The 13,360-nt window shown below is 43.4% G+C and overlaps 1 protein-coding gene across 5 annotated transcripts in view; it reads right to left on the bottom strand.

The window, feature by feature from the left end:
* Positions 1 to 13,360, bottom strand: part of SLC26A7 (solute carrier family 26 member 7) — an 80,670-nt gene that overhangs the window by 25,103 nt on the left and 42,207 nt on the right. For all 5 annotated transcript variants that reach the window (XR_008331424.1, XR_008331422.1, XR_008331423.1 and 2 more), the window contains 5 exons: positions 8,289 to 8,441; positions 6,402 to 6,484; positions 4,679 to 4,826; positions 2,848 to 2,961; positions 2 to 79 (listed from right to left, as the gene is read on the bottom strand). Coding sequence is in view for 1 of the 5 variants with exons in the window: in XM_053395677.1 (XP_053251652.1) it covers positions 2 to 79; positions 2,848 to 2,961; positions 4,679 to 4,826; positions 6,402 to 6,484; positions 8,289 to 8,441 (576 nt within the window). In the remaining 4 variants the exon portion in view is untranslated. The remainder of the gene's footprint in view (position 1; positions 80 to 2,847; positions 2,962 to 4,678; positions 4,827 to 6,401; positions 6,485 to 8,288; positions 8,442 to 13,360) is intronic.

Consider the following 13,360-nt stretch of genomic DNA (forward strand, 5'->3'; position numbering starts at 1 on the left):
CCATGGGCAGCCAGTATAGCATTGGTCCTACTGCATAGATGACCACAAGCACCAATATGCAAGATATTAGGCAAGCCACCTAATTGGAAAGGAGAAGCATAAATAATCACATTATTCAAATTCTAAAGCATGTCTAAAATGAAATGAAAGTGCTTGGTTTGCCGAAGTTGCTGAGCATAACAAAACACTGCAGACACATAAAAATTCTAGGAGCCAGGAAAGGGGATTTTGGCTCTCACATGGTCTGCAGATTGGAAGCATCTGAGTATAATTTAAGATTTGACCTGTTGTGGTTACCCTTAGCCCACCTAAAGAACAAATACATGTATCAAATACCAATATACACAATATACAAAAGGGGGGGTTACTGTTTGATCCCAAATATGCAGGCAGAAACCACTGAGCTTCTGGAAAATGTACTTTTGTGCCTGTATTTATTACACAATGGTTGCAAACCAAAGAAATTCATCCACACCCAAGTCACGCTGATTTCTATGAGATTTAGGGTGGGACTAGTGTCATCCACATACCTGTTGGTTGGCAGCTTCTCCTAGGGGGGAACTGTGGCAAGGAAGTGGTAGCTGGGGAAATGTTTAGGCACTCCGTTCCATCACTTGTCTCCTCCCAAGTTCCTCTCAAACCTGATTGCTTTATTTATCCCAACTTTCCTCTAAGGATCTGAGTGACATACATGGCTGGCTTCTCTTCACAACAATCCTATGAAACCAGTTTGGCTGAGAGCAACTGGCAGAAGGTCACCCAGTCACTGGGAATTTGAACACAAGGCTCCAGCATCCAACAGTGGAGAACAAGCAAGCATGCATGGATTGCTGGCTCTTTCTGAATCTTTTGCATTTCATTATGAAAGTTGCCCATTGCAGTTTTTCCCCCCATTCTACATGGAGGGATCTCTAAGAAGCCTTTATTTTGTCCTCAGGGATCTAATACTGCAATTACACATTACAAAAGATGCAGGACTGACACTAAAAACAGCAGTGCTCCCAACTCTCCACCTCAATCTCTTCCTTTTCTTGCATATAAATGAGAATGTGTGATACCACTCCTCTAGTTTTTGCACTAATAAAGCAGCACAAGTGCAGAAAAACTTGAAACACGGTACCATTGTGTCATTCATTCTGTTTTACTGCACAACGGGAGGAAGAGAAGGAGAAGAGGTACAGAGAAGCTACTTTCAGCAATAGCCACACATCTCTCATAAGACGTTGTTCCAGTCTAATGGTGAATTGCTGGAGGATTTGTTTGAGTGGAGACCAATTTGTGGGGAGTGATTGGATCTGTTTCTTAGCCATACCATGACCTGCATGATTTTTAAATATTCTCTATTTTGTACGTATTACTCTCCTGATTGGACCTGTGATTCTTCTTGGGTGGGAACTTTTTTTGCCTGTATTTGTTGCTTTGCTTTGCTTATTTTATGTCAGTCGGATGACTAGACTTGGCTTGAGATAGGCATGTAATAGATCAGTTTTGTTTCCCAAAACAAAGGACTGTTTGGTTTGTCAGGGACTTTTGTGTGTGTGTTTAGTGTCTGTGTCTAGCCTCTAAAATCACTATTGTCATTTGCTTTTGTCTCCGCTGATATTTTCTATGAATAGCTCCAGTGGCTGATCATACGCCCTTACATATCAAAGCATTCGCTGGTCGGTACAAATGGGTAAGAGTTTTGGTTTGGTTTTCTTTGACCTTCATCAAGAGAAGGAAGACATCAGCTGCTTGGGTCTAAAGATACTTTCCAAATGAGCACAGACAGTGTCTCAGGAAAGGGCAAGTACTATTTCCCTTCCCCCACAGAACATGACAACCTCATTTCAGAAACTTCCAATTTGGTAGTGTGGGCAGGCTGTTTTATCACCTTTTACTGCTGTTTGAAGGGATCACAGCACTTATTCCACACATGTTCTAACTGAATGGCTGCTTTTTGCATTTCATTTTTGTCTGATGTCACTCCTTACAAATTCCATTATCCCCTATGTATCATACACCTGCAACTGAAGATTACACCATGCATCTGATGAAACGGACTCAAGTCCACAAAAGCTTATTCCATAATAAAAATGGTTAGGGTTTCAAAGCACCACAAGACTTCTTATGGACTGTAGGCAGAGACAATCAATACAATTGGAGGCAGGCTCTTACTGCCCAGCAGTTATTAGTCTGATTTTCTTAAGGTGAAACCAACACTCTGACTATTAACCTTAAGATTATATTTATATCTTTGCTAGGTATTGTAAGATAGTTTAAACATTACTCTTTTTTCCATTGGAAAAAAGAACATGTGCTAAAGGTAAGGTGAAGATCCCAGGTTCATCTGCTGGCATCTTCACTAAGAGGGTCAAAGGCAGAAGAGCTGGGAGAGACTTTTTGCCAGCAGACCTGCTGCTGGTTAGGATAGGGCAGCCTTCCCCAGCTTGGTATCCCATAAACTCCCATCAGCCCACACCAGCACAGCCAATGATAAGAGATAGGAGTTGCAGTACAATATATCTGGAGGCCATCAGGTAAAGGAAGGCTAGATAGCCCTATTGACCTAGACAGTCCATTGCATCAGTTCAGTGTAGGCAGCTCTTAATATATTTTCATTCTGGGATCATTGCCCCTGTATTTGATTGGTTGGTATTACTTTTCTAAAGCATCTTAGGAGAGTTAAGATCGCTTCCTTTCCCTTTTCTTCTGCCAATGTAGCAGGCACCTGTGCCTACAACATTCCCTAGAATGGTTACGAAGGATCTCACACCTCATTTTCAGCATTAATTACACTGCAGTGCAGGAGATGCGAGTACAACAGCCAATATTTCTATTCTGCCCTGACAACACAAATAGAGTTACCTGTGTTTTTGCTCCAGTGCTGAACAGGAGAGCAGTACGGCCCATGGCTGCTGCACTGGGTATGCAGAAGAAAAAGGATGGGATCACATTGCTGAGGCCATGAGCCAAGAACTCCTGGAAAGTTTTTGGGGGAAAGAGCATAAGAACCAAAGCAGAGTCCTGTTAGATTGGATCATCTCAACAAGCATCCTGTATCCCAACAGTGGCCCACCATATGCTTCTGTGAAGCCCACCAGCAGGGATTAAAGGCAACAGCCCTTGGCAAGTGGTATTCCACCAGCTATATTGGAGGTTCTATATAGATGTTGGCTAATAGCCAATGATAGGCCTGCCCTTCATGGGGCCATGCTTAACTGGCATCTCATTCCTACAATTACTGTGGGCTACCAGGAAGGGACAGCAGCTGCTAGGTTGGTGTAGTGCAAACATACCAGTGGGAAAGACAGATTGGACTCACCGGTTGGCTTGCACTGCAGCAGCCTCACAGCCACCGCACCTTTCTCTGTCTCTCTCCTGGCAAGCCACAGCAACAGTGGTGATGGGAGGTCAGATGAGCCCTGACACCCTGCCAGCTGCTACTGTGATTTACGCAAGTTAATAATGCATTGTGTGAATAAATTGTTTTACCTGTTCTAAGCTCACTGCCCATCAGTCTCACTGGGTGACCTACCCAAGCTCAAGTGTTGCAGAAGAAGGAGAAAAAAGAAATGCTCTCTATCCACTGTCTTCTATCCACTACTACTAAGACAAAAGAACTCCAGAAGCAGCCCTATCCCCCAGGCCTGGATATTATCTGACCCATTTCCAAATTTGGTCTTGTGCGCTCAGTGGGTAGAGCATGAGACTCTTAATCTTAGGGTCATAGGAGCATCTGACAAATTTTTGGTGGGGGTTGCTTTCCAAAACCAGAATCTGCATAACTATCCAGTGTAAAGTGAGGAAGTCTGTTCTCTTGCTCAGCGGTGGAAGATCTACATGGAAAAGCCCACACGTGCTCAGATTGTAAGTGAATTTGCCTAAACCTGTTTGCAAGCTACTTTTCGCTATGCAAATGGCTTTGAGAACATTTTGCCAAAAGCTGGAAAACATTCTAAATCAATAAACAATGCCATGCAATAATTTTACAAATCCTTCCCCTCCCTCCCATTGCCTGCATACCCTTATTGTTTCTTCGCTGGTAGTTTAGAGGTTCCCTTGGGATACCAAACAAATGCAAGAGTGATCAATAGCCCTTTAATATAATATTGTAAATTCGCATGACTTTGGAGCTGAAGGTCTTGAGAATGGACATTGGCCTATCTCTGTGGCCTACAGGAAGCACAACAGTTTATCCAGAGTGGGTAGAGATGGCAGGAGGGACATGGTAAGGTGTAAAGCAGTGGTTCTCAACCCTGGGTCACCAGATGTTTTCGGCCTTCAACTCCCATCATCCCTAGCTAACAGGACCAGTGGTCAGGGGTGATGGGAGTTGTAGGCCAAAAACATCTGGGGACCCAAGGTTGAGAAAGGTTGGTGTAAAGTCACTAGCTGTGTGGAAATGAGATCATTACTGCAGCAGGGTTTATAGCGTAACCCAAGAACCTAGTCTGAAAAAAAATGTCATAGTTTGAACCAACTTTCTCAATTATTCCAAAGTCTTTTTGCAAATTAATCAAAGGACTCTCACTTGCTTTTGGAGAATTTCAACCAGCTCTAGCAGAATCATGGCAGTAAAATTGCACCCTTAAGACTAATTGTAAGACCACGATAAGCATGTCATGATCCTGGTAGGTTTCTACTTGAGCATGTTCACCAAAACTTCACCAGCAGAAAACAGTGTACAAACATTTACCTGGTTATCATCCACAGAGTAGTTGAACTTCTTAGCAGAGGCCTGGGCGAGGGCTAGTGAAGCTACATAGCCAACCAATGCCACTCCAAATGCCTCTGTGATGACTTCAGGGAGGATATTCATGGGTGGAGACCTTGGCAGTGGTATGCTGTAAAAGTAAGGATAATCCTATGTGGTGGAGGATGTTAAGCATTAGAAGGCAAATGTGCCAGTATCAAATCAAAACTGTGAACTGAAAAGTTCCCATTAATTCAGGGTAGGCACAGAAATCTCAATTCTGATGGAATTTCCTCATTTTATAGCCACAAAATCACAGTCTATTCCAGCTTTTCAATTTGTAGTTTGAGAAAGGTCATTTTTAGGAAGCATTTGCATTCTTCAGTGCTACAAAGCCTACCAAATACCAAAATGTGCTGTCTGGCCTGCTGTTATTTAATAAAGCTGCACTGATATACTGAAATGATACATATTGGAGGTCTTTGCCTCAGATAGCTTATCAAAGCTTCTTCTCAATATCTCTACATTTCACATAAATACAACCAGTGCATTTCTTCCAGGGGAAAAAAGGTGCCTGTACTCACCATGAAGTTGTTTGAGTAAGTGTCACACTTTTAACCAGTGCTTTTATTCTAGAAAAAATGGTGCCAGTGTTGCGGGCCCTTGAGTACCCTTGGAAAACAAGCCCTGATGCCAACCAGCTCTAGCCCTTATTCAGAGGGTTAGCAAAATCTCAAACATGGGAGCAGAAGGAGGCATCATGGCCACTATTCTGGACCTCCACACATGGCCAATTTGTTTGTGAACAGAAATGCAAATTGTATGTGTTGCTTCATTGGTAGGACCCCCAAATCACATGGCGAGAGCTTAAGTTCATGCAACTTGAATACTTAACCTCTGATTTCAAAGGAGTGGCTGCTTACGGAGGTTGATGCTAGGACCACAGACACCCTTCCCCTCTTTAAATCCACAAATTTAGTATTTCCAGATTTCGATCATCTGAAAAATGACTACATGTAGTCCCACAAGCCCAAGCATAAAAAGAGGCTGGACATTCAGTTTGTAAAAGCCAGTCAACATAAAAATAGATGTGTCAATTTAGTCTTCAGTAGCAGCTTTAGAAAGAAATAGGGGACAAAATCAGACAGCAAAGGAGTTGTGGTTCTTATTCTACAAAATAAAGCAGCATTCCTATTCATCAGAAGAACTGGACCTACATTGCCTACACAGTGTTCTCAGTCTGCTAGCAAGTGGATGAGCTTAATGTTGTGCAACACAGGACTATAAAGAATATAACAGTTGCTCTAGCAGAAGCTTGTTGCACAACAGTTTCCATAACCTGTTGTGCAAAAAATTTACCAGCAACCTGCTTGTGTATTCTCTTATGCAGCTACATTCCGCTGGTGCAAAACATTTCACCAGCAGAACAAGAGTATAGTGCTAACAGATTTTAACTTGCCGCTTCATTGGATACGAACCACAGATCTCCAGTATCTGATGTCTGGTTCTATATAGGTTCCCTATTCAGTAAATCAGCCTTCTGAAAATCAACTTTGTTCTTATCATCCTTACTAAGGCAGAATTCATGGTTTCATTTTCATTTTTCAGCTGCTGACCATTTTATTGCACGGGATGAGGGTATGCAAACAATGATTTTAAAATGCAAAACATACTGAATATACATATTTATGTATCAATACATACAAGCATATAAAGAATATGTTACCCTTCTGGAATATGTCCCACAACTTCCATGCCATAGCTGTGCTTCATATCAGCATAGTAGCAGGCAGCAGAGGTAGCAACTATCTATTGGTCAAGCAACAACAAAGACTTAGAGGAGGAAGGCAACAAACACTTCACACTTTTTAAAGAAATCTTTATGTTTCTTTTGGCACTGGGCTCACTACTTCAGAGAACAATATGAGTGGAACCAATGGAATAGAAGCAATATTGTTAAGTTACAGAGATGAGACCATTGGGTCAGCTTCTTCTCAGATGGGGATTGCCTATGTTCACGTATAGTTGGGTTTACATGATAGCATATAGCGATACAGAAGCTATGTGAATATTGGCTCTTCTACACACTCTCAATTTATCTATGGTTATTACATTGAATTAACAGTTGAGAAGCATGGAGTGTGTATTGAAAAGGAAGGGGATGCAATTTCCCTACATTAAGAGAGCATGTGTTCCCACACATCTCAGGTGTATTGAAATGAAGGTGAGGAGCACCCTTAAAACATACCTCTCTATCCTCCTTCCAGATAAGTAAGAAGATTATCAGCATCCAAGGACACATTTCAGTCGGGCAACAGCATTTGGGGTGCAAAGCAGGGCCAGTAATGGTATGGCTTGGGGAGAGCTCCAAGGGCAGATAGAGAGGCCTGGAATGCCCAACTTGGCCCCCAGGCTGGGGGTGCCTCACCCCTGCCCTATATGTTTTCATCTGGCACATGTAGACATCCAGATTCAGAGTCCTAAGTGTGTACTCCTATGCACACAAGGCATTTATGTGTCTGTAAGCAGACCCTATTAATACAGAAATACCCAATCAGCTCACATTAAGGTGTGCTAATGAGGCCTCATCCATTGGGATTAATGGGGGGGGTTGGGGGGTTGAGATCTTGAATCAAGCTCCCACACCTGTAAGGCTTCTTTGCATCAGAGCCACAGTATGCATTTACAAAGCACAATCCCAGAAAGACTCTCCTCCCTGGAAGAGAGGGGAGTGGTTGTGGGCGGGAGCCCGAGCTCCGCCCCTGGCCGGGGGCCTTAGCCCCCGCCCCTCCTCAACTGGCTGGCGCCCACGCCCACCGGAGGCAGCCAACCAGGTGTCTCCGGGGGGCATGTTTAGCAACTTAATGCTGCGGCTCCAGCTCCGCCTCCTCCTCAGTCGTCGTCGTCAAGGGCTAGGTGTGGCCATCGCCTATGCTATCTACCGTGGGTTATTCCGTTAAAGGAATCTGGCGGTCGTGTATTCCGTCCGATGCCTGCTTGGCGGGAGGCCATGGCACGACCCTCGGTGACATCAGGGGAGAGCCTATAGTTGGATGAGCATCAACAGGCTCCACCTACTGTTGAATAAACCCACCTCCTATAGTCATCCAATGCCTAAGCCAATAACTTTTCACTGCTGTAATCAATAAAGTTGTGGCCTTTTCTTGCCCATTAACCTTATATCATGTGTCCTTGTGTGTTTATTTCACATAGCGGGGGTCGGGCCCTCGATCCACAATTCTTTACTATAAAGACAGTAGGCCAATATACCTCATTACTACACCATTTTGAAAAACAGCTGGGCATTACAAAAACTAAACATCACAGCTGAGACACCAGAGGGTTGCAATGCTACAATTAATGAGCCCAAACAATGTTTTTAAACCTCACAACTGAAGCCGGTCCGTTGCCATTTTCCTTTGTGCGGTATTTGTTTGATATTATATTTCTATCAAACTTTTCCGAGAAACAGTACACCTGAATTTATCTAAACTGGTCACACCATTATCTAAATGGCAAAACCATAAATATTTGCCCTGCATTGCATTAATAATGAGCACCACCGGCTGCAGCAGATTAAGTAGTGCAAAACAGTGCTTGTGTTTATACTTACCAAAACCAAATCAATAGGAAGAACCACCTTGATTTTCCCTTTAAACTTTTCGTTCAGTTCTTTAACAAGAACGAGAATCACAATGCTCAGCACAGAGAGCAGCAAAGCTTCCAACTGAATGGACTTGATGTTTTCAAAGATGTAGGCATAAATCTATAGTGGAAAGAAAATTTAGAAGGTCAGTTGAATATCAAGGGTGTAAGTGCTCAAAGAAGCAGGTCCACAGTTTTGGAACTTATTACTGAATACAGTGGATTGTATCTAGACATGCCTTTCAGCAAACACAAGAGCTGCTTCCATGATATATATTCCATTTATATTCCAGGAGAATATAAACTAGTTCTTTTCTGAAATCAAAAGTCACCATCAGAACATTTATATCTGCTGTTTTCTTACACAGAATGGTAACAAAAAACGTTGACTATGTACATGCAAAAAGTTAGAGCAAGCTATGATCCCACTGTCCTGGAAAGCCACAATGCCACAACTAAGGTCATCATGACCTAGTCTAGATTATTTCACTGACGGACATTTGTCACAAAAACAGGGATGCAGCTTTTCCATGCTTCGTCTAAGAATGGGGGGTGGGGGCACATTTTGTACATGAGTCAGACATTTGGAAGGATGGGCAATGAAACCACAACCTTGACCCACATGTTGTCCTTATATAATCAAACAATGAAGATGTTATACTAGAGGGCTTGGGATTTGGCAACTAGAAAGCCATGCCTATCCAGAAATGTGTGTTGAAGACAGCATGTGGCTTTGGCTCAGTGCCCCACCAGGAGCCGAGACTGACTAGGACAAAAGACAGAAACTTGGAATGCCATGTCAGAATGTCAGCACAGTCATCAGCACAGGCTCAGAAGCTACCCAAAGCCAGATCCAAAGAGCAGCCAGCAAGCAAAATGAAGAGCTGGACTAAATCCCACCATCAACTATTTAAATATGACATACACAAAGACTTGCAAGTTTTATTTCAAACATCTGTCTTTTGTTGAATATAGGCTGCGTTTGCCAACCCATTCTGATACACTGTGCTGTTAAGGCTTTATGAAGGCATTCTAAAATAACAGGAATTGATTCGGGAACTCGCAGACAGTCATTTTTATGGATCATCACTACCCAGTTTGCCATTGCTTTTGTTAGCCATGGATTACCATGACCCATTTTGCTGTGGTGTGCTACTTGTTTTCCCGTAGCAACACACATGGAGACCAAACTACTTGTCTGAAGGGCCTAGTCAGGGGTGTACCCAGGGATTGGCCAGGTTAGCCCCTGCCAAGGGCAAAGGCCCAGGGAGACACAAAAATCGTGCCTCTCCACTCTGGCTCCAGGTGGCTAGGAGCTCGCCTGCCCATCAGCAGGCTCCCTGGGACACTCCCCTGTTGCTCTGGCCAGCCACATCTCTTTGCCAAGGGTGCAAGGGAGGGACGGGGGCACAAAGGAGCTTAGGTACATCTCTGGGCCTAGTAGAACCTTGTGTCTTCCAGATGTTGTTGAACAACAGCTCCCATCACCCTTGGGTCAGCATGGTGGAACAGTATTTGTACCACCAAATATTCATGCTACATAGTACTTATTCTGGGTTATGCTTTTCACTTCACTGCCAGTTTATTACTGGCTTAACTGGCTGTGGCAAATCTACTCCCAAGGCACAGTCCAAGAAGTTCTCCTGAACTGTACTCAGAACTCTATGGAACTGATAAATGTTACATTCCATATCTCTAGAAGGACCAATGGGATTAGATAGGAAAGAATGGATATAATATGCACTACTATAATATTAATAGTCTTGCATTTTAGTAAATGTTTATCAGACAATGAACACTAGGAATTACCAACCCAATCACTTAATCTAGCATACCTTGCATTAAAGGTGCAGGCTCTGAAAGAAATTTCAGGGGCTCAATAAAACCAACCTCAAAAACTCTTCCCTAATTCAGATTTTGATCCAAGCTGAAGTAGACCGCTCCCCTCCCAAGCACTCTCCTCCATCCCCAGCCTCTCTTCAAGCACACTACCCTACTCTGGGATCTCGTGGATCAAAGCTGCTGCACTCAGTCCCTCTGGGGGGATGTAAAGAGGCTACAGGGGGAAATTTGGGGATTGAGGTGAGGAGGGCATGTGGGGTGGAATCTGCCCTTGGAGTGAGTCCCATCAACTTCTCCCCATGGGACCTCTCCATTAGGGTTTACTGGGGTTGGATGAAGAGATTATAAGGGCAAAGTAGGGTTGGGGAGAGGCCAAGTCTCACATTCTTAAACCAATTTCAGTTTCCAAACAGTTCTCACATAAGAGTGCGTTTGAATCATTTTATTTCAAGGTTTCAAGAGTATCACAGTAGCCAAATGGCCAATTCTCATGAGCCCTTAATCAACTTTCATTTACAGGAGTATAAAAAAAATATTGGGTGACACAAGTTCATTGCCTGATCGTTATATGCACATCTAAGTGAAAGGCTGCCAAAAACCTCTGATGCACTTTGAGATAGAACAGACATTTAAAGAACCTCAATTTACCAAGATTTCTTGGAAAATGTAATACAATTTTCTGATTCAAGTTTTCCCAAAAGACATGCTCCTTCATCCAGTGACTCCATGGCACCCATGAGGTTTTCTGATGTCATGGAACTCTTCGCAAGCTGCATCCTCTTTGGTGATAAGACAGGGATGGCACAGAAAGAACGCTCTCGGGCAGAAAATGGGACTCCCATCCACTACTGACATATAAACTTGAGAAAGTACATTGGATTGCCAGATTGCAGCCATATAATGCAATGGTGCAAAGGACAGGCGTGCTGATACATCAGTAAGTTAATATGTCAGCAAGTATAAGTGTAAAGGTAAACCATTAAGGCTAGAGTTCCAAACAGGCACAGCTATTAAAATACACAAATTAGTCAAAATACTCTAGGATCAATCCAATTTTACAGGCAAGAAGTCTCTATTAAACTGCTGAAAAGTGCTTCTCTCCAGCAATTGGCTGCCAAATGCAACACAAATTGGGAATAAAGTTGCTTTACAAAAACAATTCAAATCTAATACCTGGACCATTTAGTTAGGAAACTTGTTCATAAAAATTAAGAGACCCAGATTCTAAACAAGAACATTTAGTTTTGCTTTCTTATTTTCTCTCTCTTTCAGAAAACTTACCACATGGCATTCCAACCCTCAGGTGGCATTTTGCCACCCCTTGTTCGGAAAAGTAGGTTTGGAAGCCGGAGGGTTTATTTTTAATACTCTATTTGCTGCATTCTTCAAGGGTATGCAGGGAGCTGAGTACAGTTTGAGGTAGCCAGTTTGAAAAATACATGTGGCATGATCCTTCCATGTGTGGGTGAAACACCAACACACGAAGGGATCGCCAGAAGGAATAACAGAGCCCTATATATACATGGGCACTCAGAACACCAGGCCATTGTGGGAATATGCTGCACTTCATCAAGGAATACAAGCTCCAAACTTTAATGGAGCTAAATGAGATGGGGGGCATGCAAGGGGGCGGGGAGGAATGGGGATGGGAGAAGAAACTAGCCATCTTGTAACTTTGCAGCACCAAGATCCCTCTCTGTGTACATGGATGGTAGAGGAAGCAATCTAAGAGGCTGTCATATACCAAGTCAGCTAATGAATTTGGGATCTTCAGACTGTTTGTTTCCTTACTGCAAGTTGTACAAGGGAGTTGGGGGGGGGAGTCTCTGAAATGTAACAGTTGTACAAAAGAGCAAGTATTTTACCAGGCACAATTGATTGTGCTAGGGTGAAAAATGCAATAGCTGCCAAAATTCCAATTCTACACCCCTGTGAAAGATACAGAACTCCCCCCTTTCCTTCCATCCTCACATAGTTATCACTTCAGGCCCATCTCGTAATAGGGAGCCAAGCAGTAGCCCAGCAGGAATTCCCTATCTGAGATCACACATCTACTACAAAATTCCGAGTAATAATTGACATTGTTAATAATGCCAATAAAATTAATTTTTTAAAACCCCAATACTGAAGGCAGAGTTGGTGGAGAGGAGATAGCGATGTCAGGAGCTTGTCCTATTCTCGAGTAGGACCCTGGCAGAGACACATGCCCGACTGGCATGTTCTCTCCCTCCTGGTCGTTCATTCGGGAGCTTCATTAGCTTCCTTCAGCCCAAACATCACAGAGACTGATGCCAACAGACATTGGCACACTTAGGGATCCGCAGAGTCTTCGCAGTTTGCGTAACAGACCTCAGCAACTCAGCATTTTGGCTAATCTACTTTATTTACATATAAGCACACACGGAGCACTGCAACATGGCTCTCTCTCTAGCATCAGACAGCAAAGAGAAAAAACAAAGGACAATAGCCCCACTTCACGGAACACAGTAACATCCTGTCTCCGTCACTTCCTAGTCTGTGGAGTCAAAACATACACCATCATGTGACAGAGAACAATCCCATGACTGCAGTCATGGAGCAGGAATTCTAACAAGCCATACCATCAGGCAGAGTGAGGTTGCAGTCTTAGGTGGCAGATTTGGGGGGGACAGGGCAATAGTGGCAGCCCTCAGCTGCTCTTCTGAAGGTGCCCACCTGTTCCCCTCTGTTGAAGAACCCCTTATTGCCCTCAGATGCTTGGAAGGAAACTGTTCTATTCTCAATGTCAAAGTAAGTGTCAACTGCTAGTTAAGTTGGCCCCTGTGCATGCAGTGCAGCTGGTCTTGTCCTCAGACAGAAAATTGCCTTGGTCTGGTGGTGTTGTGTGGGTTCTCCCAGCCTACAGACTGCTCCTTTCAGCTAACTTATGAAGTACCTTAATTAGTGAGAGGGTCATACTTCAGTGGAAGAGCACATGCGTTGCTTGAGGAAGGTCTTTGTTTCATTTCCTGGCAACTACAGGGAAGACTAGGAAATATTTCTGCCTGAAATTCCTGGAGAGATGCTGTCAATCAGCACAGATAATACTAACTTGCCATGTGGCAGCTTCTTATGTTCTCCCAGTTTCATCCAACAGTGAATGTGGCATACGATGTCCTGGGAGAGGCATCACTTGTGCAGCAGGTTAAATGTGTGGTTAGAGGAGCAGCAGGGGCAGAA

The sequence above is a fragment of the Podarcis raffonei genome, chromosome 7 (genome assembly GCF_027172205.1).
Source record: "Podarcis raffonei isolate rPodRaf1 chromosome 7, rPodRaf1.pri, whole genome shotgun sequence".
NCBI lineage: Eukaryota > Metazoa > Chordata > Lepidosauria > Squamata > Lacertidae > Podarcis > Podarcis raffonei.